The sequence below is a fragment of the Microchirus variegatus genome (genome assembly GCF_963457635.1).
Source record: "Microchirus variegatus genome assembly, chromosome: 6".
NCBI lineage: Eukaryota > Metazoa > Chordata > Actinopteri > Pleuronectiformes > Soleidae > Microchirus > Microchirus variegatus.
The window spans coordinates 18,344,719-18,369,326 of NC_139807.1; the positions used below are offsets into that span (position 1 = coordinate 18,344,719).

Consider the following 24,608-nt stretch of genomic DNA (forward strand, 5'->3'; position numbering starts at 1 on the left):
AAAGGAATAAATAAATTGATACACTTTGCTCTTTTTAAAAAGGTTTAAACGCAGATATGAAAAAAAAACAGAATTCCTTCAAAGTCCTTCTGAACAAACTGTGGCTTTTCTGACACAGCACCCAAATAAAAAGTACCAGCATGTGATACAATGCACTCCCACGGACTCCACATCCACATCTGTCCCACAGACAACAGAGGAGATGCTCCCTGAACCATTCAGCTCTGTTTCCGATCCGTCTCCTGTACACCGCGCAGGTGAGTTTGAGGGTCGTCCGGCCACTGAAACAAATGACCCCCTCATGCCAAGCGTGCAGACATTCTAACCTGTCTTCCTGGCTGCTGAGAGATGAACCATGCATTCCTACAAGAGGCCCCGGCACCTTTATCCCCGCTGGGCGGACTGCTGTCCACCAGGCTGCATCGGCCACATCCCTGCATGCGTCCCTCTTTCTCTTCTCTGCTCCCTGCTTGCCAGGGTTTTAGCAGCTATTCCTGATCTGCAGCAGGCTTCCCAGGTCTCAGCTGTGTCCCAGGATGTCTCTGTACAGTTCTGGAACGCGGTCAGGATCCACGGGTCTGGGCAAGAAGTGTGTAAATTTTTGATGGCGCCTCGATTTAGTCCCGTCCCTTGGCGTCCCGTCTTTATTTAATGCCACAAAATAACGCGTCCCTTTGTCTCCGTGTTTGTAGAGGTTGGACGAGTATGTGTTGTACCAGTTCTCCTCAAACTGCTCCCTGAAGACGCATTCGGCCGACAGCTTCTCCTGAAAACGAAAAGACAATATGTCAAGAGAAGGAAAGAATCAATGACACTTTTTATATCTTTGTGGAAATGAAATTCTCCAAATATATGTATACATATATGTATGTACATAATATAAGTCTGGTGTGATGAAAATGAGGATTTGTGGCAACATGAACAAGCAAAGAAGGTACTTACAGAGCCATACAACTCTCCCTTGTTGTTCATCCCCAGATAGAGTCCACTGTCCACTCCTCGAATGCTGATCAAGCCAACAGCAAGGCTGATGAATTCCAAAATACCTGGAGAAGAATAACACAGTTGTTCAGTCCACACTTTCTTTAAAAATTCAAAGATTCGACCTTATAAGCACTACACCATATACATATATATATAAAACAATCAATGCATTCTAATATATATAAATATAATACATAATCTCACTTAAGGGGCTGCTAGATGGAGCCAAAAGTGTGTGGTTTTAAACATATTAATAGACAGAACAAATTTGTGTTTTACAAATGTGAGGCAAAATAACAATTAAGTGTTTGACTCACTATATATAATGTTATTAAATGGTTGTCCAGCCTGACTCTCACTGTATTATTACCGCTGTCATGTTTTTAAATACACGTGTTTGTTTGTGAGCAGCATAACTTGAAAAGTAATGAACGGATTTGGATGACATTTTTGGTCTAGTTATGGACAGAGAATTATTTTACACTTACTTTCTCTAAATCTTCCATTGCTGCATTGTATTCATAGTCTATGTGTTTTATCATAACTTCACACTACTTTATCTTCTTACAATACAAATGATTGATAAAAAGGTGCATATTTTTTTTTTTTACCAAATCGACTGTGGTCTTTCCTCGTCCCTTGCACCGTGCCATCCGGAAGTATTTCGAGATGAAATCCAGTCCTGCAGTACAGCTGTCGTCTCCTCAGAATCCCCTTCAGGTGCGTTAAATCCGCCGCGGTGCTGCGGGAGAGTCTGTCCCCAGGTATGAGGTGCTCTCCTCCCAGCAGCGTCGGACTGTCCCCCAGTGGGGTCAGCAGGAAATGGGACCCGACGTGTGCGACACCGTCGATGCCGTGCAAGACGCCTCCAACTTCTCCCAGAGTACTAACACCACCAGCGGCAGCAGCGACAGCAGCCATCGCGTCAGAGCTCAGCGGGTAAAGTTCAGTGAGGAGGTCCGGAGGGAGCGCGCTCTTGCGTAGTAGACTACCTGCTTTCCACTGTCACTTATGTTGCATGTTTCCGTGCACCTCCCCCCCCCGTTACTTAGCGCACACGTCCCCGCGGTGCAAGGACACGCTGACGCACGGGTTTTCCTCTCCGCTCAGCTCTCATCAAACACTCAGCAGATTGTGCGCTGCGCCGATTTCTTCCTGATCTCTCTCGTCTCCTGGCGCTGCGTCTTCATCAGTTGGAGCCGGTGCTCTGCCTGCAGCTGCGCTTCACTACCACAGAGTCCTCACCGTGCATACCTGTTCCCCGGCGGATGGAGGGATATTTAGATTGAGGGAGGGCAGGATGGATGGATGGTGATGCCTCAGAGGAGCAGAGGGGTCGCGCACTGCTGCAGTGCAGGTACAGCAGCTTCTCCAGGAGGGTTTTGCGCTCTAAGTGGCAGTGTGCAGGTGCAAAACCACAGGACGAGAAATGGGCGGGGCTGTCACAGTTCAGACGTGCCCCGGCACGATTTCTTTTTCCTCCTCCGCTGAGAGAGAGAGAGAAAGACAGAGAGATTTGACTTTCTTGTGTCATATTTTATGCCATAAATCTTTGTATCCACGTGGAATATGTTGCAGGTTTAATGGACTTCTACTGCAACGATATTAAAGGTCCAATGTGTAAAATGCAGGTGAAATTGTTTTCATTAGGCAAAGATAAAATTATTATACTTCATTTTTATGTGTACAATCACAACATTGTATGAATTGTTTTCCCCATTAACCCAGAATGAGCCTTTTATATTTATATCAGGAGCTGAGTAAGCTCTATGGAGGCTGACATTTTGGACCACCATGTTTTTTTTTTATAATAGCCCACAATGAACAAATTAATAAATAAATTTTGAGCGTTGACAGATGTTTTCAGAAACACTTGAAAGGGAAGTAACTTCATCAGTACACATTGCTACATTTTACACACTGTACCTTTAACACAGTTTAATATCATTTCTATTGTTTGTTAATGTTTGCTAGGTAAATTGGGCTCTAAATTGACCGTGAGTGTGAGCGTGGATGGTTGTTTGTCTCTATACGTGTCCTTGTGATGAACAGGCCATCTGCCCAGGGTGTACCCCGCCTATCGCCCTATGTCAGCTGAGATTGGCACAGCTCCTCTGGTGTTCCTCATGGAGGTTAAAGAGGTAGAAGATGGATGGATGGTTAACGTCTCTTCTACCAGTGTTTTATCATCAACCAAAGTATTGGATGACCTTCAATTTTGTGCTAAAAAGTCATAAGGACCTAAATCTATAAACGACATGATCCAACTGATTCTTTTTTACAATAGCCCACAGTAGACGAATGAAACAAATTACTCTTAGTGTTGACGCTTAAGCCCACATTATACTTCTACAACTGCGTAATGCGACCCCTCGAGCCCTCATAGTTCTGCGCCGTGGTGCTGGATACGCACTGCAATTTCCTGCCCGATCAGTAGGGGTCTCTACGCAAGGTTGTTGTGCTTGTGGCTACAGTGAGCAATGGTGTCTGAGAGAGAAAGACTGTTGTTGTTGTTGCAGCTGAATAACATTGAAACACAGATATTTTTGATACATAAATGGAGACGGGAAAGAGGTGGTATGTATGTCCACTAAATGTACCGAGACTGATGGCAGTCTTATTGGACTGTTGAGGGACATGGATGAAGAAACCCTCTTCAGGTACTTCCGAATGTTGGCTGGCAAATTTGATGAACTTCTCATCAGGGCACCCACTGCATGCCCGTTGATGCCGCCCAGAGACTGTCTGAGGACCAATCGCAGCTCTTGCTGTCTCTGTTGTCCTCTGACGGAGTGACGGACACTTAACACAAAATTATTTAGTGCAGTCGGAGACGACGGAGAGGCTCTCCAACAGGCTCTCCAGCGACGCAGAGGGCTCTCCGTAACCGACTTAGAGCATGCAGGAGTATAAATTGGGCTTTACTGAGGGCTACATCAGTTCTCCAAAGGCACTTGAACTTGAAGGGTGAGGTGAGGGATATTCACCTGCAACATACAACTTCACCAATGTTATTAAATCTTACACACTGTGGCTTTAAGATTCTATTTGCTGGCTCTGTTTCTATCTTTTCACTAATATATGAACTGACATTGAATATAGGATGGCCATACAGGGTGAGACCCTCAGATGAGAATAGTTAAGCAAATACAATGATAATGGTAATATATTATTATTATTATTATTATTATTATTACACAGACACAATCTCATCCATTTCAGGTTTGTGACATTAACAAACAACAAGGATTCAAAGTAGCCATTGATTTATACAGAATCAAGTTCAATCAAAGATATAAATGTGTGTCTTTTTGTATTTCTCTGCACTAGAATGTTTTATGTAAACAATGAATTAAAAAGGACCTGAAACCTGAAACACTAATGAATGAAGCAGGTCACGAACACATCTCCAGTGATGACAAATAATTCAGAGTCAGTTTCCATTTTCACAGTAACATTTGTCTTCACTCTCACTAATTTGATCTCTGCAGAGCTGTAACCGCGGCTTTTCTCGCGAGCTTGAAGCAGCGTCTCTCTCTCTCTCTCTCTCTCTCGCTCTCTCTCTCTTGCATGTGCCGTGTGCATTCATCAACAGTCATGGCTGCCGTGCGCAGGCTCATCCGTTCATTTCGCGGTGTCTCCACGACAGCAGGGGCGTTTTTCACTGCGCGGCAGCAGCGGACGTCTCTCCTGAAAGTTATCGCAGCTGGAGCGTGTGTCACCGGTGCCGGTGCTTATTGTTATTATTTTTATTATCATCATAACTGCCGCGGCAGCTCGGGTCTGAGGAGCCATGTCGAGGCTCGACTCTCGCATCTGGTGCTTCCATCAGTGTCTGCCAACGAGAAGGTAAACAACAACAACAACAACAACAACAACAAAAAAGCCTTAAAGTTGAAACTCAGTGTCTGTGTTTGTTGTCAGAGCTCACATCACTGTTGTCATGGCGACGCGTGAATACAAGCCTGTTAATAATGATGATGATGATGATGATGTGTCGTCACCGTCAGGAGCTATCCGCGACCTTTGGTGCTGAAGTGGCAAAACGCTCAAAGGCGACACATGACATAATGGCTGACATAGTTATACGTTTGACCTGCTTTATTATCATTATTTATGAATACATGACCAAGTATTTGTGTTTTTGATAGATAGATGATCTCAGACAAGGAGGATAAATGAAATAAAAACAATAAATGACATCACCGTTTATTGTGCCGTCAACATCTGCACATGATCTTCGATGGCAGCGTAACATTTAGGAGGTTAAACCAAACTCAGTTCTAGTCTCACTTAAATGAGTAAGGAAGTAATCCCAGATAGATGAAAACTGGATTTATAATGAATTATTTATTCAAATAATTCTATAATTTGTCATTTTAGTTCATCAGAACCTGGTGGACACGTCATAGTTCGTTAGTAATCATAATTTACATACAATTACATATAAAGGTGTACATTTTAAGATTAAACAAGTAGAAAACACAAAGTAGGAAACGTCCAGGTGCAGGAAAAAGATAGATTATATTAAATAGTCCAGACTTTATTGTGAGATCAATGCTTTTTGGATATTGACATCAAAATAACATATTCTGACAGTTAATCAACCTTTGATTAGCACATTTAGCACGTCTTCCTGAGGAGATGCTTTTAAAAAAAATGTTTGTCACCTGAGTGTTCAGGTTTGATCACTGTAATCATACATGTAAATAAGGCCTTAGAGGCTCGTACACCTCTCTTGCCACAGTAGATTCCTTGTTGGATATGTGCAGGTAGGAGGGGGGTAAACCTAACTGGTGTCCACAGGCAGCAGGAATTCAGGGACACAGGAAACTGGACCCTGGGCCTGACATCCGATGAGAGGTGGGGGCAGATAGAGGGGGTTTAATGGTTAAGCAGAGGGGGGCACACATTCCCTGGGTGTTTTGCTCTGTGCCCATTGGACCTGGCACTGTGCCATGGGACGGAGAGATCGACTCCGTCTTCACCAACCCGGCCTCCTTATCTGACTGGGTCTGAACAGTTGTCGGGACATTATCTGGTGAACAGGGATGAAAAATAGGGCTGACATAACATGTGCCCCATTACTGCATTAAAGCACGGGCCTCTTTGTTGTTTCATGAGAGCGCGCGGCTTTTCGTGACAAGGAAAGCTTCCGTGGATTTCATGAAAAGCATCTTTCAGACAGTATTATCACTGTTGATGCGATTTACAGAATTCATGGTGACGTGAGTGTGTGTTTCTGGTATTACTCATGTTGTGGGGACATGGATCACATTATTGGGGCTTGCCATCCTCATGGGGACAAAAAGAAAGTCCTCACCATGTAAATGATTACATTTTTAAGTGAAGATGTGTTGTATGGTTAGGATGAGGTTAGGGTTAGGCTAGTAGTCATTATGTCAGGAAAGGAATGTCAACAAATCAATGTAATGTCCTATAATGTCATGGAAACCACACTGTGTGTGTGTGTGTGTGTGTGTGTGTGTGTGTTCACAGGCCATGAACTATGGTCTGGATGATGGAGACGTGTACATGTCGTCCAATGAGAACAGATTTCGCCAGTTCAGCTCAGTGGAGTACGAGGGCCAGCTCTACATGACTCCACTCAACTTCATCGAGTCGGTCACTCTGAATGAAAAAAAAAGTGAGTTTACTTCTTCTGTTAACACTGAACATGAATCACATGAGAGGTTCTTAGAAGAGTGGATGATCTGCACATCTTTGACTCCTACTACAAAAAATGTATGAGTCAAAAAATTGATAATTAAATCATTAAAGCTGCTGTCAGTAAAATCTTTCTGTTAAAATCAGTTTTATATATTCTAAGACTGAGGTAGCAGTGTCATGGTACCTGAATGATACAGATGTGTTAGTTAGGATGCAGTTAATACTGTATTTGATACAGAGCTAGATGCCAATTGCTTATGTCTGCTTTTTTAGGTACAGTGTATAAAATGTCCCCCCGCGACCGTCCTGTGTAGGATAAAGCGGTAGATAATGGATGGATGGATGGATGGATGTATAAAATGTTGCATAATACTGGTGAAGTTGCATGCGTATTTGAATAACCCTTAACTCATCCTTCCTTTCCAAGTATGTTGGAGAACCTAGTCCTAATTTGTTAATTGTGGGCTATTGTAAACACATGGTGGTCCAAAATGGCCGACCCAGCTACTGATATGAATATAAAAGGTTTATTCTGGCTAATGGGAAATAAATCATATAATCATGTGATTATTTTATTTTCTATTTCTTCCAAATGAAAAATAATTTCACCTAAATTTTATATATTAAATGAAAAAGTATTAGATGAATGGATGGCTGTAGCCAATACATCAACGATAAATCCAGACTATAGAGCTGTTAAACTACACTCACTGAGAGCAACTTTGATAATATATCTTTAAGATTTCTGCATTTCTTCATTAAAACATCTGAAAATGACCGATTTATTTTGTAGATTGGTACACTTACCAATCTAATGTTTCCAGCACTTCTCAAAATGTGTCTTTTGTTAATAATTTTATTGTGTGTATTTGTCACCAATGCCTCACGACTACTCATTACCGTTTAGATGTCCATTCTGACCAGACAAGACAACAATTCCCACTATACCGCTGCTTCCCGACATCGTCAAAATTTTGTTTCTGATTTGCTTGAGAGCCCCCTTGTGGCAGAAATGACATAACTGCGTGTTAAGAATGTGCAGCCAAATGTCCTAAATCAACCAACAAATATGTCAGGTTATTATTATTTTCTTTAGGAAAATGAGTAAAAATGTGGCTAATTTATCAAGCTGTTATTATGTCATATGTAGTGGCGACATGTTTCCCTTTGTTTATCCGTCCTGTGCTGTAGTCGGATGCTGCACTGCAGATGCAGCTCAGCCTCGATGCAGCTCTGTGGTGAAAATCAGCTTCATTTGTCAGTGGCCATTTGCTTAATTGCACTTCCATCAAGCCTTCAGATAAATCCTGGCTACTTCATCTTACTTCACTACCCCCCGTTTTTTCTCTCTCTCACTGTTTCCTGGAACCTGCCTCGTTGCTGAGGGCCTGGGAAGTGTCATCAGACAATAAGTTGCAGCTTGAAGTGCTTCAGTCATAACACCTGCATAAAGATAGACATCTTTACCAGCAACCCCACTTTTATGGCTCATTTATGTGGCAACAAACACACAGAGACCCTGAGAGACCAAACGACCCACCGTGGATTTCATCGGTGCAACGATAAGACGATGTGATTACAGTGATTGATTATGATGTGGTGTGTGTGGCCCCGGTGTCATGTTTTCAACATGGTTTCACTGATCATCTAATGAGGAGGATAAACAAGAAGCACCAGGGGAATGGCACCTGTCATTGCAGGCTGGTTGATAATGGCTAATGTGTTGCAGAATGGCAATTATGGTGATTTATGGTTTTATTGTGGCTGTAAAAGAGAGTTTTGCCATTCTTGTGCATGTCTAGGTCGACCTTGGCCATGAGTGCGATGCATCATAGTTGACGTTTGATTTCAGACACAGCAGAAAAAAAGGACTTAGCTTAGCGGTGACCAGTCTGAGTCAAAACCTAATGTGCTGTCGTGTAAATTATTCATATGAGATCCAGACGTGTTGCAGGTCATGAAACATTAATTGAAAGCATCAGATGCTCGCCTGCATTGAGTATAGTGGTCTTTTATTTTGACGGAGAGCAAGCCATTACTTTGAAATCATAATCCCTGCTTTAAAATGTGTCATTGGAGGGTTATGGTCACAGTTATTGATGTGATCCCGCTGCCAAGTGTTTTTTTTTATGATGCACGCGTCTTATCTTCTGCTTTATTGACCATCGGAATGTGCTCATGGTGATATGCAGCTTATGTTGCCTTCCACGTAAACAGCAGTTTTTTTTATATGTAGTACAGAATAGATGTAGAATCCACAGACATGTCAGCTGCTAACTGTTTGATGAATATCTTTTTACTGAAGTTTATTGGACATATCAAAAATATGGTGCAGCTTCAACAGACAATTCAAAGTTGCTGACAGTTCATCGTGTGTTTTAGGAAGAAGAGTTTGGAGGTCACTTACAAAAAAGGTGAGTTCTTCTCTCGTCCTTACAGTTGACAATAATTTATTGTAAGAAATGCGGCTTATTCCAATCGTTGATGAGTCTTTATTCATGCTTGTTTGAGGATTAATCTCCACTTTACCTCTGTAATTCCTGTAATGACAGCAAACATTGTGTTCTGCTGTGAGTATTTAGAAATGAATGAGTGATTTGGGATTTTTTCTGCACGCTCTCAGGAATTAGACAAGATGCTGGCTGATACCCCACCTGTGTGGAAAGGATCATCTAATTTGTTTAGGAATCTTCGTGAAGGAGGTAAGGAACCCGCTCCATAGATGTGTTAGAGATGTGCACATACTGTAAATCCCTTGAATATACCTAATTCCCCGTAATGCTTGGGTTTTTTTAAGCTGTCATGTTAAGGCCTTCCATGTGTGCTCAGAGTGTGCTTTGTCGTGCATGTGCGAGCAGAAAGGGCGTGCTGTGTGAATGCTATCTTATCTCTTCATCAGCCTGGTAACATGTTGTAGATTTAGTCTCAGGTAACCTTTGTAGACGAGCCTTGTCCATTATAATATACAGAAACGTCCGCCTTGTTTGTCTAATAAAGAATCAAATAACAAAAATACTGGACAGAATAGTGTGGGATTTTCACTAACTGTAGGCACTTTTGGAACTTCCTTTAAAAAATAAGTAGATGAATCATAAATAATGTTTTAGGCTTTTTAGCTGTCAGGCTGTTTAATGACTGTGCCAAATTAGCAATTTATTGCTAATAATTTAATAAACGTTAGCAATTGCCTTCTCTATTTTCCCTGTAATTCTAAGCATTAAATATTTTCAAAGAAAATTAAAGCTGAGGTCTACAAGTCTGGAAAAAGTAGCATTTGCTGGCTATTTTTTTTTAATACAATAGCTATAAAGTTTGAACCTTGAGAAGTTTAAACAAATTCACTTTTTTTCCAAGAGTTTACCGTAGTAGTTCTACCGTAGTGATGCAGAAAAGTGCAAATGTTGTTGCGTCAACGTTTCTGAAATAGACATTGTGTTATCTCAGGCTTATTGCTCTTCTTTAGATTTGACTTAATTTAATAAATAAATCTACAAGTGTACTTCATAAAGTAACTTTTTCATTATAAAGCTGATTAAATATGTTAATGAGGGATGGAGAAGACGTGGGATTTAGTAAGTTAAAACTTCTTTGTTGTGGTTAATATAGATATATCTATATCTGTATATATTTATGATTGGGGATTATCCTCACGGGTGTGTTTTACAGGAGAATTTGATTAAACTCTGCTGTGATGACCGCTCTCCTAAACCTCAGCTCACACTAACAATCTTTTGAGCGAATGTCTCTCTCTCATTTTCCCACCTGGACATTCTCACGTACATTCTCGTGCTCCGTGGGTCAGACGAGCCAGTGGAGCATCAGATCTCACTGTTCTGCTCTCTCCTCTGTTGCTTTAGCTAAGTGCCAGTGCTGGGATTTGAGGCTTTTAATCCTGCTGTTAAACTTTGCGGCTTTGTCAGGGGGAAAAAGCACCGGATTGATCTGTGAACAAAGCGTCGCTTTACAGAGTGAGGGAGCTGTTTGAACCCAACTATGTTGAGACATGTCCCACTGGCCACCCCCCTGATCACCGCGGACATTATGAAGCCTAAGAATGGCATTGGATTACATCTGTGGGACTGCCACTCTGTATGAAGTGTTTCTGTGGAATTCTTTGTATTGTCTAACAACATCTACTTGAGCTCAGAGGCTGAGCTGCAGGGAGGGGGGGGGGGGCTCTCCCTCCAGGAGTGAAGGTGTGTGGTATTGGTGAAACATGGCTGGAATCTTAAAAGTTTTTTTTCCTCCCTCCTCAACCCATTTAAGCTTTAAAGGCTTTGAAGCTGTGATCTGTTGTCATTATAAGGCCGTACCTGCCAAACCGTGAGACCGAGAGTGAGAACATGGAGCACTTTGTCATGGGGACTTTTTCAATGATCTTTGTCTAATGGCACGCATCCCTAATTCTCTTTTCACACCTCAGCTTGTGCATGTTTTTCATTTTTTCCCCCCTTCTCTAGAGGGAAATGTAAGTTAAAATTCTACCTTGGTTTTGCCAGTTTTTCCCTTCTGTCTGAATATATCTCCCTGCAGCAAACCCTGTACCTGAGTTCTTTTCCCAGAACATCCAGAGCAGTCACCCAGAACTATCTGAGCTCAATTCTCTATCTCCCACGGGCAAACAAAGGCTTGGGAATGCTTTCAGAGTCAGAGGGGAGAAGACTCCAGAGTCGGCTGAGATGTCGCCCAACACTTACTCTTCCCTTCTCCGTGTCACACAACAAAGGCAGCTGAAGGACGGGGACACAAAAACCCGAATCAGCCTTTCTCAATCAGTGACAGATCACTTGAGAATGTATTACACCGTGTTACCCAAACACGATCAGAAGCCGTAGGCTTTAAATTTGTTTGGGTTTGTGTCCAGATAGGTCAGCTCAGTTGTAAAGCCCGTGTTTGTGTGAGAGGAACACCAAGCATGAAGTAAAAGGCACCTTTTAAGATGTTATCAGTGAGCACCAGAAGATTACTCTTGTCTAAAGGCGTGCTCTGTTTCTGTGGATGGCTTATTCACCTCGGCCGCATGACTTTGAACATCTGTAAACACCTTGTCGTTAATGTTATTTGATGCTGTCTTGTATGGAAAAGGACATTTTGGTTTTTTGTTTCTCAGCTTTTTTTTCTTTTTTTCCCCAGGTATCATCAGTTACACAGAGTATCTTTTCCTGCTCTGCATTTTAACAAGTAGGTCGATATTTTCACTGACTGCTACAGACTTTGAAATTTAAAATTGATCAGAAACAGTACAGTGTTTTTCACCTTCATTTGATTTCAGAGCCACATGCAGGCTTCAGGATTGCTTTCAACATGTTTGACGCAGACGGGAATGAAATGGTGGACAAAAGAGAGTTCTTGGTGGTACGAACCGCGTCACACGCCTTAATGATGTCATATATAACGAAATGCATATCACATGTCGCATTCTGCATAATAACATGTCGTTCTCTGCAGCTGGAAGAAATATTCCGCAAGAAAAAGGACAGAAAAGACATCAGTGATGATGTGCAAAGACTGGAGCAGGAGGTAAGAGTGTACAGTGTATGTTTTTGTGGATGACTGTGCTTGATTTTCACCTAGTTTTTAATTTCCTCTCAGCATTATGGAGTTAATTTAGCATCTTAGTTGTTCTTATTCAACATACTGATATCCACATCATCATTCTGCTAACAGCAATGCTATTATTCAAGATATATGTAATTTTATTTTGATAAAGCAGAATGATGCTTAAAGACATCCATAACCAAGTTTAATGAGTCATTGCTGTTCATGTGTATGGGGTTTCATATTATTGATATGTAACATTCAGTTGCAGATATCCATGACATACTGTGGGTATGTGCATATCAGATGTAGATATCTCCTCAGTACAAGAGATCGGCCTTTTTCCTTTTTAGATATCCTAAATTTAGTTTGAACTTGCCAGAACGAGGTGGTAGATATTGTCCCATATTATGCAAAATCAACTTTTAAATCATTATATTTGGGACTCTGGAGGCCCTATCAGTCGGCAAAGTGTGAAAAAAGATGACTCACTCATGTTTTTGTGGTCCTCCTCAGTCTAAGTACGGGAGATAAAACACGCAATGTTGACCTCCTGGGACCACGCTCACTGGGACGTCACAATGTGCTAAAGTCCTGGAATTGTTGTCTCACAGAGCTCCGCTTTGTCCGTAAAACCCACACGAGTGGAGGACAGGAGTCCGCGAAAAGTTCTATTCTTGGCTCCACAGTGCAGCACAGAGTTCTACACAAACTTCCAGCCTCAGAGCATTTATCTGTCCATTGGATACATGTTATATATGATGGCTATGTGCCTGCTAGAGCTTGCAAATGATCACTTTGCCAAATGCTAACTGCTGTTATCTCCCAGTAGCCTCTGTGGCTGATGTCATTTCCTGTCCCTTAAGTTTTGTTTTACTTTTTTTTTTACCTAGGTTAACTTGGAGAAATGGGGTATAATATGAGTACTTTAATTATGACAAGTTAGAACGAAGTAGAAACTGTACTTTTACTTGTAGCAGTCCAACTGAAATGGTACTAACCATACTTACCAAGTGGGAGTCAAATTGCACCATTCCCCCATACTTCTGGCTTAAACCCATAAATAATAGAAGAGGCCGATACACAGAAAAATAACAACAGTGACAAAAACTTGGTGAAAATCTGGCTGGTACATGTTTTTTGAGTGATGTGGAGACAAATTTTATTCTGTATCATGTTAAATAATTGCATATTTTCAAGGTTATGAATGGTTGGACATATGATGTGCTGGCTGCTTGCTGAACTGGAAAGCAACTAATACTAATTGAGTGGAGATGTCATTTCCCACTAGTGCTTGTACACTGAGACAAGGACAGAAGTCCAATTGTATGGCATGGAAACATATTGAATGTTTGACAAAGGGTCAAAATCTTCAAACTGTTTATTTAGAGAAAACCAACAAAGAGAATAGGTGTTATAATCCTGTTGCCCTCATTAGCCCCAAAAAACAACCCTGTGACATCAAACTGAATCTCAAAGTGCAACATGGAGGCTTTTTGCTTGCAGCACTTGCAGTGTTCCTCGAGAGAAGTGCACATAGGTGAATGTGGTCGTACAGGGTGAAACATGCCTGGCGCTTTCATCTCTTCAGAGCTGTCTTGTGCCGCATGCAGGTGGATGTAAACAGGCAGAGCTTAGCTTGAGCGATAAGAGCGACTCTTTGAGGTCTTATCACACAAACACAACATGGAGGAGCTTACTCTGCTGGGACAGACGCTAGCATCTCTGGACGGTCTTGAATTAATCTGACGCCCGTATAGCCATCAAAAAGATCATCAGAATGGGCACTCTAGATGTGGAAGTACAATGATGCCTTGCAAGAAGACTGGGTGCATTCATGAAGGCTTGAGGAAATCAGTCTTTTAACTTACATGTCCAGTGAATAAACATTTGAGACATCTAATGTGTCGATGTTCTTTGTTTGTGTTGCAAGCTTCTGCTTCAAAACACAAAATGTATGCCTGCTTGAGCTGAGGTAGAAACATGGCAGCACAGGATGCCTCCATAAAACAAGGCCCTTCCTTTCAGTAAATATGAAAGGTGTATGCTAACGCTATACGAAAAGCAACCAAGTTTTATTTTAAGGCAATTATACACCCATAAACCCTCTTAAATGTCACACATTGGACACTTTGATGGTTTCCAAACTCATCTTCCTATTCTATGGTAGCGTGTCATTTATGAATGGCTCTTCTGTCATGCGTGCACCTTTTCTCTCTTGCGTTTCAGATCCTGCAGCTTTATGGTCACCGCAGATACCATCCGCACAATGTACGTATTGTTCTTTTCCCTTAAAAAAAAAAAAAAAAAAATAGAACAGTTTTGCTTGGTGCATGTACTTTTTGGCACGCAATTCTCCCCTGAAACAACTTTCAACACAGAAAACACAAGCATCCCACGGGAGCTAACACCACCGTTTACACCACATCACCTCATTCACATTCACTAGATAGAAACACATAACTGTGTATTGTCTGACAAATTGATTTTGTGTGTGTGTGTGTGTGTGTGTGAGACAGTGGAGGCAGAGCAGTGCAGATGATTTATGTGCTTGTCTTATGTTAGTGCTGGTGAGAGATTCCACTTACCTGAACACGGACAACTTTTTCACCCAGACCCCCATGTTTTATTTTTACAGTTTCTTGAGTAGTGGTATTTGGGCTCAGGTTACCTTTTGAGGTGGGTTTGATAATGAAGATGCCAGTTAGACAGGAGAAGCAGCACAGGGACAGAGCTGCCTTTTCTTTTCAGTTTGAAGATTTTACCTTTAGGTGTGTCTGTTTTGTTTTGATTCCTGCAGCTGCTGCTTCCAGCAAAAAGTTAAAAAACACAACAGACGTGTCATCAGTGCTGCGGTTGGACTTTCCCCGATATTTGTCGCATGGGATCTTTTCATGGAACGACATGAGACAAGCGCGGCGCATTAAAGAGTTGTTCACTAATTAGCGGTGGGACCGCGTCGTAAATCTCCCTCTCTGGTGCAAAGCAACACGGCTGAGAGGAGAAGCTGTTTTATCAGCTGTCTCACATTCCCCCTCAGGTTCCAGACAAAAAAAAAAAAAAAGAATAAGATAAATAAATATTATGAAACGAGTCAAGCCATACATGAGAACACGTGTCGATGGCAGCTGGTGGTTTCTGGTTGGCTGTGTACTTTTCAGTGAGGTGATGTCGAGACTTGACTGGCAACGATTGGTTTAAGAAGCAGGATAAGAGTGAGACACAAACATGGGTTGGGTTATAACCGGGAGTGAGAAGAAGTGCTTCTTAACTACTTGGATGACAGATTTGCTGCTTATTTTTTGTAACGTGCACAGCACTGATTACAAGAAAATGTTGTTGACATGTGTGATTCAGTTAGTTATATTCGTCCCTCAGTGAAGGAGAAAGGGAAAGCAGCGTTGTAAACTGGAAAAACAAGTGTGTGTGTGCTTTCAGTAAAAGAGTTTTGTTCCAAACAACTTCAAGCAGCAAATGTGACTCAGACAAAACACTTTCCTGAAAATGTACTGTGTCAAATACAAATATGAAGCTCTTTTATTACAGCAGCAGCACTGTGAATGTGAATGTGAATGGCAGGCGTCTGATAACTTGTGTTTACTCTACAGCTTATTATGAAATGGTGATGTAGTTGGAGGGATTGGTTACGTTGTTAACCTGGCATGAATCACGCCCCGAGGTCTTACGACCTGCATGCTTTTGGACATGTGTTAGCAGCGTCGGCTCAGTGTCCTGCCAAGAAGCTGCACGCATGGCTGCAGAGCAGACTCATGTCAGGGTCTCAGATACACTGCTGTCAGCCACGCTCTGTCTCTGCCTCTTTGAGTACGGATGGATGTCAGATTGGAAGTCTGTGCATCGCACGCTCACCTGTCTGTCTGTCCTCTGTTATACCCTCACCAGCAACTTTGTTAGGAACACTTGTTCAAATATATGGAATCAGCCGAATCACATGAGAGTGCCATGCAGCGATTTTAGGCATGTAGACATGGTAACGACAACATGTTGACATTCAAACCGAGCATCAGAATGATGGAGAAAGTTGATTTGAAGAGGACATATTATGCAAAATCAACTTTTTAATCAATGTAATACTTATATTTGGGACTCTGGAGGCCCTATGAGTTAGCAAAGTGTGAAAAAAGATGACTCAGTCATGTTTTTGTGGTCCGTGTCTAAGTACAGGAGATAAAACACTCGATGTTGACCTCTGCAGGGTATCTGACGTCAGACTGATACATTGGAATTGTCGCCTTGTGGAGCTTCGGTTTGTCCTTAAAAAACACGAGAGTGCAGGCGAGGGCAACAGTATCCGGCAGCACAGAGTTCTACACAAACTTCCAGCCTCAGAGGATTTACGTGTCCAGTGGGAACATTTTATATATGATGACAATGTGCTGGATATAGTCGGCAAATGATGGCTTTTCCAAATGCTAACTGCTGTTAGCTGCCGGAGCCTCATTGACGCTGACATAGTTTCCTGTGTCTCGTTTGCATTTAAAGAAACAGGCACTCAAAACAGAGCGTTCTGAACAGGGCTGTTTTGGCAGGGTGACTGAACTGCTGTGGTACTTCATCCTTAAGGTATTTGGACCAAAGTATGCCACAGACCTGTTCATTAGGACACCAGGGAACTAGGTTAACTTGGAGAAATAGTGTATAATATGTCTAGTTTAAGTGATTTTGAATGTGGTGTGGTCGATGGTGCCAGTTGGAGTCGTCTGAGTGTTTCAGAAACAACTGCTGCTAAATTGGGATTTTCAGGTTTTACAGAGAATGGTTTGCAAAAGAGAAAATATCCAGCAGCAGTTCTCTGGGAGAAAATACCTCATTGATGCCAGAGGTCAGAATAGAATAGACTCATAAAGTGTCTGGTGAGTGTACCTGTCCGACTCCTCATTCTGTTTCTAACCATATGTTTGTGTGTGTGTGTTTTCATCCATTCTCCCATCTCTAAGCTTCCTAACATGTGCCCAATGTATTCTGTCTTCTAATAGCTCTGCTTCACTTGCTACCACAGGTTCGTGAACAAGACAGTGAGCATGTGGAGGCCCGGGGCATGTGGGATGTTCTCAGACATGGCACAAGTCAAGTTCTGTTTTCTGATCTAACTGAGGTAGTGAGCAGTCGTTAAGATGCTTCCTCGCCGTTGACTATTATATTCACCCTGACATTACTTCTCAGCCTGGTGCTGCTGTGTACCATCTGACTGTGTTTACAGTGGAACAGTGGAGTAAATCCTCAGAGAGCTCCTCTAGTGTTTCCTCACACAGTAGCAGCATCTGTAACAAAGGGGTGTAGCATGTTTACTCAGTCTGTTGCATGTTCTGTGTTTGTATCATGGAGAAATGAGAAATGCTGGCCCACTGCTGCCGAAAATTAACCATTAACTCTGAGTAATTATTGAAAAGCACAATCTGGGTATGGCTATTAACTAACATCTTTACTTAAACTTTCAACATGGTTAAATAAATGTCATTGTTAATGTTTACCTGCTGTTGCCATGGTGTAGCCTGTGTGACAGAGCAGCTTATCCTGGCTGCTGTGACTGAGACTGTGCAAATGTAGACACCGTTTGGTCAAAGTGTTGCAGGAATAGATTGTGCATTGTGGATTTGTGTGTTGTTGCTTTTCCAAGGCTGTAATAAGACACACGAGTTAACTCTTGGTCCTTTTCATAGCACGTGGATGAAAAAGCAGAAACTACACTGCTGGTGCATTTCTTTGGGAAAAGAGGCAAAGCTGAATTGAAATTTGAAGAATTTTACAAGTGAGTTGAGAAGTCTTTTGTTTGCCCTGACATTAATCACGACGCCCCTCAGAAAATTCTTATCTAACACTGTATTATCGTTAATCATTTCCTTCCCTTGTTGAACCTGCAGCAGCTAAACCTTCAGTAATGACTAAGTGTTTCTTTGTGCGTGTGAGTTCCTGGTGGTTCTTGTCAGCAGCTGCCGTCTGTCTCACTCCTCCAGGTTCATGGACAACCTGCAGACAGAGGTGCTCGAGATAGAGTTCCTCTCCTCCTCCAAAGGCATGTCCACCATCAGCGAGGAAGACTTTGCCCGGATCCTCCTCCGTTACACCAACGTAGACGACGTCAGCGGTTACTTGGACAACGTGCGACACACAATGCCGGATGAAAAGGTGCAGTTTTTTTTATCATCACGTTACAACTCACAGCTGACATTTCTAACACAATTAACATTCTTCACTGTTGTAAAACACAAAAACCCTCACACAGTTGTTCACATTCTTTCCAGGCCATTATTTTCTGTAAATCTCACTAATTTACATAATTTATTTATCTAACATAAATGATTAAATTACAAAGTGTGATTCTAGGTAGTAGTGGTTAGCACTCTTGCCTTTGCACCAAGGAGACCCGGTTGGGTCAAGGAGTTTGCATGTTCTCCCTGTGTGTGTGTGTGTTTTCTCCGGGTTCTCCGACTTCCTCCCACAGTCCAAAAACATGCAATATGGGGATTAGGTCAATTGGACACTCTAAATTGACCATAGGTGTGAGAGTGAATGGTTGAATGGTTGTTTGTCTCTATATGTGTTCCTGTGATGGACTGGCGAACTGTCCAGGGTGTACCCCGCCTATCGCCCTATGTCAGCTGAGATGGGCACAGCACCCCCGTGACCCTCCTGTGAAAGATAAAGCAGTAGAAAATGGATGGATGATGGATTCTTGGTAATTGTGTGTTTTGACAAACTCTCTTATAATGAAATATTTATGGCGCTTTTCCACGACATAGTCCCAGCACGCCTCGACTCTAAATGATTCACTTTGTTATCCATTACTATATAATGTGGGAGGAGTCGTCACTGCACGGCTGCATGAAACTGCCGGGACTATGTTTTATACGGGACACGCACAAACTCTTGCAGAGTGACGAGTAAAGCAGTTGTTTTCTTTCTACTGATCATTAGAATCAGTTAATTAAAAAGGTCTCTGAATCGTTCAGTACTTTTTGCAGGACCGGAGCACAGCCTCCACAGTGTTGTTATACACCAGACTCCTCTGTTAGATATTGACATTTTAGACATTTCCTTACTAAATGGAGATTAACGCAAGTTTTCAGGATTTTTAAGTGTTTTTAACTGGTTTACAGTTCTGCATTGTTCGGTTTGATTCTTGTGTCGTACATCACGCTCATGAGTCTTCCTGACAACGTCACGCATAGTATCAGCTCAGCTCGTTTGGAACCTCGCCAGAGCAGGTACTAAAAAAACTACCAGGTACCAGGTATTATCGCTAACGGAAAAGCAAAAAAACATGCCGATTCATGCCGGGACTATATACCATTAGTGGCACACAATGGCGTCAAACACAGCACATTCACTATGAAGGCAAAATGCAAGGAAATATCAGTCCAGCACATAACCTCCAATCACTAATACATTTGCTTTTTCTTCATTCATTTATTGTTTTATTTTTAAGATTCTGCTATGGAGACAATTAATTTTTTTTACTTTGGAGAGATGATCCATGCTGACCTGAGATAACTGCATGCTGGCTATACATATATATATATATAGCTTTAAAGAGAAGGGTCTCTCTTTCTCACACACTCCCTAATACACAAACACGTATGTTAACCTATTTATAAACTGTATATACTACTGCAATATAATCTTCAATGGCAACATCACAAATGGTTATCATATGTATGTATTGCACACTTTTAGATGTCATCACATAAAATCATTTTCGAATCTCAGTTTTTCCTCATGAAGAGGAAAGTTTTAAATCCAGAATTAATCAGAAGCAAAACAAAATCACTATTAAATTGTTATATGTTTAATTGTAAGATAGAATTGTTTTAAATGCTCAGCCATGTCGCTATAGCCCTATTTATACGGTGTATATATATATATGCTTCATTTGTAGTATTTTACGTCCCTGTTTCTTTTCAGTAACACTGTGTGAGTTAACTGTTGAGTGAAGCATCCTCATTTGAGCTTTTTATTTGTTTCTGCTCTTGGCACGCTGACCCGCATGAAAAGACGCCGGCAGCTCCTCAGCCACCTCGAGTAGCCTGTTGCTAGATCTCCATTGATAATCAAGTGGGTCTCATCATTAGCCTAAGAGATATTTTATGGCCCTCGCCTTGTTAAAACAGCAAAGCGTCACAGATTAGTCATTACTCCATTTGTCAGGCTGTGTGTGTTGCCTGTTCGTCGGGGGCCCTGGCGAGAGGAGGAACTAGTAGCCGCGCGATGGTTGAGTGGACATCAATAGGCTCAGTGTTTGAGTCATCAGCCAAGCCTGAGATGTTTGGGGATTCATCACTTTTGTTTTTGTTTATGTAGGTATCAGGTTAATCTGCCTTAGAAAAAGTTTGCAAACGGCCTGACCTCTTCCCAAAAGGTGCCGTCCTCCCCCCACTGCTGACAGCTCAGCGTGTCCATACTGCGCAGGGAAAATCCAGCAGTGTATACTTTGTCTGTTTGGGTGTGTTATCTATCTGATGCCTTCAAGGTCCCACACACACACTAAAGGATTTCCCCACAGGATGAAAGGAAGCTGATTCTATTGTAGCAGTAGCCTTAGCAGGAGTGTTGTCACATGGCGTTTTACATTTCCTTATGTTACGTTTCACAAGGTCCATGTTTCATTAGTAAAGTTGTCATTAAATGTCGTCTCTTTGCAGGGAATCACCTTTGATGAGTTCAGGTCCTTCTTCCAGTTCTTAAACAACCTGGAGGATTTTACCATTGCCATGCAGATGTACAACTTTGCAAACCGCTCCGTTGGTCAGGGTAAGGACTCGGTCACATACTCAAAGTTCATGGATATTTATGAGAACAGCAGCGACACAAACGTCCCCCGTGATGGATTAGTGATCATGTTCTGACTTACTTATTGTATTCAAAGGTGCTTCAAAAAATATTGCAATATTATTATTATGTTATTATTATTATCCATTACGTCCAAACCATTGTCAGATGTCCTCACACAATGCTGATTAATCCTATCACCTCCACACAACTGTGTTTCTCAGTGTAGCAGTGTTTAGATCTGACACAACACTGATTTCCTGCACATAGGAAGTGATTTGATTTATGTCAAGACAGGCGGAGGCATCAATATTGCATCCTGTATTAAAGTGAGACGACTTGCAGACAGGTTGACAGGTTGAAAATATGCTCACAAAAAGTTCCAGAAGTGAATTTTACTGCTCAAAAAAAAAAATGTTAGGTTACTTGCGTAACCCCAGGTCTCTGAGTAGAAGGGTTGAGTGTCTCACATGTGGAACACCTCTGGCATGAACTCTTCACAAGACCTCAGTGACGTGGAGGATGGAAGGTGGATAAACTCTTCCTGCCTCTGTGCTGCTACTGTATACACTCAAACGCTCCCTCAGTCAGGTCTGACAGTATCTCTGGCCAGAGCCTATTTCTGAATAAAGCAGTATTTAATTTTTGTTCACAAAGGTTAAACTTAATATCATCACCAAACACAAAAAAATCACCAAAAGTTACATACTGCAGCATTAAGGAACATTTGTGTTGACCAATAAACACAATCTTTACACCCTCATTCTGCTGTTAGAAATAAAATACACCTACTGTTTAAAGACAGTTTTTATTTGCCTCCCTTTGTCGCTTAATTCATACATGTCTCCTGTGGGAAACATTACACATATGTGTTTGTTGAATAAATTATAAATTATATATGTGGTTGTTAAATTGCTCCCATTCAGCAGCATACAGTAGAGCCGCACTGATTTAAAAAAAAAAAAAAAGAAAATGTATGGAGCCCGGCTTGCAGTAGGTGTTCCAGTTTATCCTGAAGGTCACGACTCTGTGGAGTCAAGCCAACATTTCAGTGTGCTCAGGGTCACTGATTCCTCAATGATACACTGTTCTCTATCTATTTTACATTATTTAATGGTCCATGTTTCAACCTTTGTTGAAGAGCTGCAGGAGACATTATGCAGTTCTTCTCACAGTCTGAGTCGAGCTCCTTCCAAGTAAACTGACCTCCTTGACCCCCACTAATCAATGGAGTGCCACTTTATTTGTTAAAGCCCTCTTTGTATTCCAGAAGCTGTTGGTCACTCAGGAACACTGTTTGGTTTCCTGTGACTCTTCTCGTCCTGTAAATAGCCGATGCAGCTACAGTTTTACATTGTTGGTGTTAATGTCAATTATCAGTCTCCAGTGTTGACGTCTTTGACCTGCACTGGTGAGGAAAAATCAATTATCAGTGGAGGAAAAAATCATCTCGAGCCAAATCTCTGTGATAGATTACGTTTCTGAATTTCCCTCACAGTAAATCAAGAGACGTACATATGATCTTATCTTGAATGATCTTCCGCTCAATACTTGTGGTTAAGAACTGTCAAAACTGTACTTACTTTGCTTCCCTTGTCACGCCAGTGAAGATTTGACATATTTTACTTGTTTACTAGTGAAAATAGAGTTAAACAGTTTTTTTTTTAATGTCATCTGTCTCACCTCTCAACCTTGGCTTTTACTGTTCTTTATTTCTGACGTTTGATGAGACAGAGTTCATGATCTGGTGGTGTTCATTTGAACGTTAATCACCAAGGAAGTTGCCTGTCTCCTGCAAAGACGAGCTTGTTGAACTCAAAGATATCCATGAACAGAGTAAAACTCATCATGCGGCTGCATGCAGACATTAAAAAAAAAAAAATTGTCTTAAAGATGCCATATGTAAGAATGTGGCCAAAAACAGTTACTACATTCAAATTCAAAATACAGAGGTCTTTTAGGTTTCGTTTTCTGACGTAACTGGCAACCCGGGGTTGCTCGGCAGCTGAGACTCTACTGACTGCAATGATCGGTATATGGCGGTAGGTGGCGCCACATGCCAAAACATGATTTCAAAACATAACATGATTGCAAGTCTGCAAAAACATTTTTTTAATGCAAATATTTAGGCTGTACTGTTGTTGTTGGTGAGTTCAGTTTGTTTTATGAACATTATTCCTGAGTCTCTGTGACATATTAGGAGGATTTTATGGCCAGTTGCTTTAGATTTATTCCATAATGCACCTTTAACTTTCAATGTCATATCCAGAGGAGTTTGCCCGAGCTGTCTATGTGGCTACTGGCATCAAGCTGACTCACCATTTGGTCAACACCGTCTTCAAGATCTTCGATGAGGATCACGACGGCAAACTCAGCCATAAGGAGTTCATTGGCGTCATGAAGGACCGTCTGCACCGCGGTAACGGGGTGAGACGCCACAGATCATTTAAACACTCTGTTTTATGACAGTTGTCAGATGTGTCGAGGACTCCAGAGCAGCACGGGCTCAGTGTCTCACTCTCTCAGTTATCTCTTACTTACTGTGTCAAAACAAAAAAGCTCCGATATGAACACATTAATGCAAAGTCACATTTAATCTGAAAGACAGGCAAATATGGGTATATGCTGAGCTCAGAACTCCATGTTTATCTTTCAAAATGGGGTGTTTAAACACAATTAGTCCTGCTTAAGGACTATTATCAACACAAACACCAGCTTTCCACTTTAATTACACCATCAAGTTAGCACTAATTTGAATCTTTTTTTTCCTCTTTAGGTAATTGTACACTTAAAACACCTCCGTGCCATCATGTCCAAATTACACTCCTGCCACTTTTCATTACTGAAACACATCTCACCTCTTTGTCTGGGATAAGTGTCTGTGTGAGGTTCTAGTGCCATCTGGTGGGACATCAGGAAAGTGGCTTCATCAATATTTTATTTTCACCCTCTCTCTCTCTCTCTCTCTCTCTCTGTCTGTCACATACACACTCACACAATCACAGGGCGTACGAGGGGAGGAGAAGTTCACCTCCTTCAAGTCGTGCCTGAAGAAGGAGCTTGCAAACAAATAATAGGTAAAAGTCTTCCCTCACTTATCTGATAAATGCGATGTCTTGATGTGTTGCACAGTCAAACATGCAGCGTTATTCTCCTGTGGTCGCACACAGCCAGTCTTCTCATGTGTGATCTGAGGCCCACACTCTTCTCTCCTGGCACACAGCATTGAGTTACACTGTAATATTAACGCCCGATCAACTGCCACCAGATACCAGCTTAAGTCTGCGTCCATGAGCAGTGAGCAGTGCGGTTTAAAGCTGTATAAATGTTTCAAAGGAAATGCTCCTCTCTGCAGACAGAGAGACCCTGATCATTTCACATGACAAACTTGGGAAAGGATTTGATTAAATCATGTGGCAACGTGAACAACATCTCTGTTTTGTTAGAAAAAAAGTTAATGGACTTAATGTAACCATGTCAGCAGTTATGTTTTGTTTTTCTGAGGGTTAGTAGAATGGAAGCAGTGTGTTTTCTTTTAATATTATTTTATGTTACCTGTTTCAAAAAAGCTCAGAAAAACACAGCTCACCCAGTATGATTTAGCTGGAAGTTGCTGGAACTACAGGAAG

General features: G+C 41.6%; 2 protein-coding genes across 2 annotated transcripts; one reads left to right on the forward strand and one right to left on the reverse strand.

Moving 5' to 3' along the window:
- Positions 1-520: 520 nt before the first annotated feature.
- fgf20b (fibroblast growth factor 20b) lies at positions 521-1,905 on the reverse strand (the record flags this gene model as incomplete). The annotated part of the gene is made up of 3 exons (XM_083891806.1): positions 521-766; positions 943-1,046; positions 1,596-1,905. 3 exons carry the CDS (start codon positions 1,903-1,905, stop codon positions 521-523), a joined length of 660 nt encoding a protein of 219 aa, XP_083747932.1.
- Positions 1,906-4,581: 2,676 nt separating this feature from the next.
- On the forward strand, positions 4,582-24,053 carry micu3b (mitochondrial calcium uptake family, member 3b; the record flags this gene model as incomplete). The annotated part of the gene is made up of 14 exons (XM_083890815.1): positions 4,582-4,833; positions 6,484-6,631; positions 9,037-9,068; positions 9,278-9,356; positions 11,788-11,835; positions 11,927-12,009; positions 12,103-12,174; positions 14,422-14,463; positions 17,213-17,308; positions 17,874-17,962; positions 18,168-18,339; positions 20,853-20,961; positions 23,249-23,406; positions 23,985-24,053. 14 exons carry the CDS (start codon positions 4,582-4,584, stop codon positions 24,051-24,053), a joined length of 1,449 nt encoding a protein of 482 aa, XP_083746941.1.
- Positions 24,054-24,608: the final 555 nt, after the last annotated feature.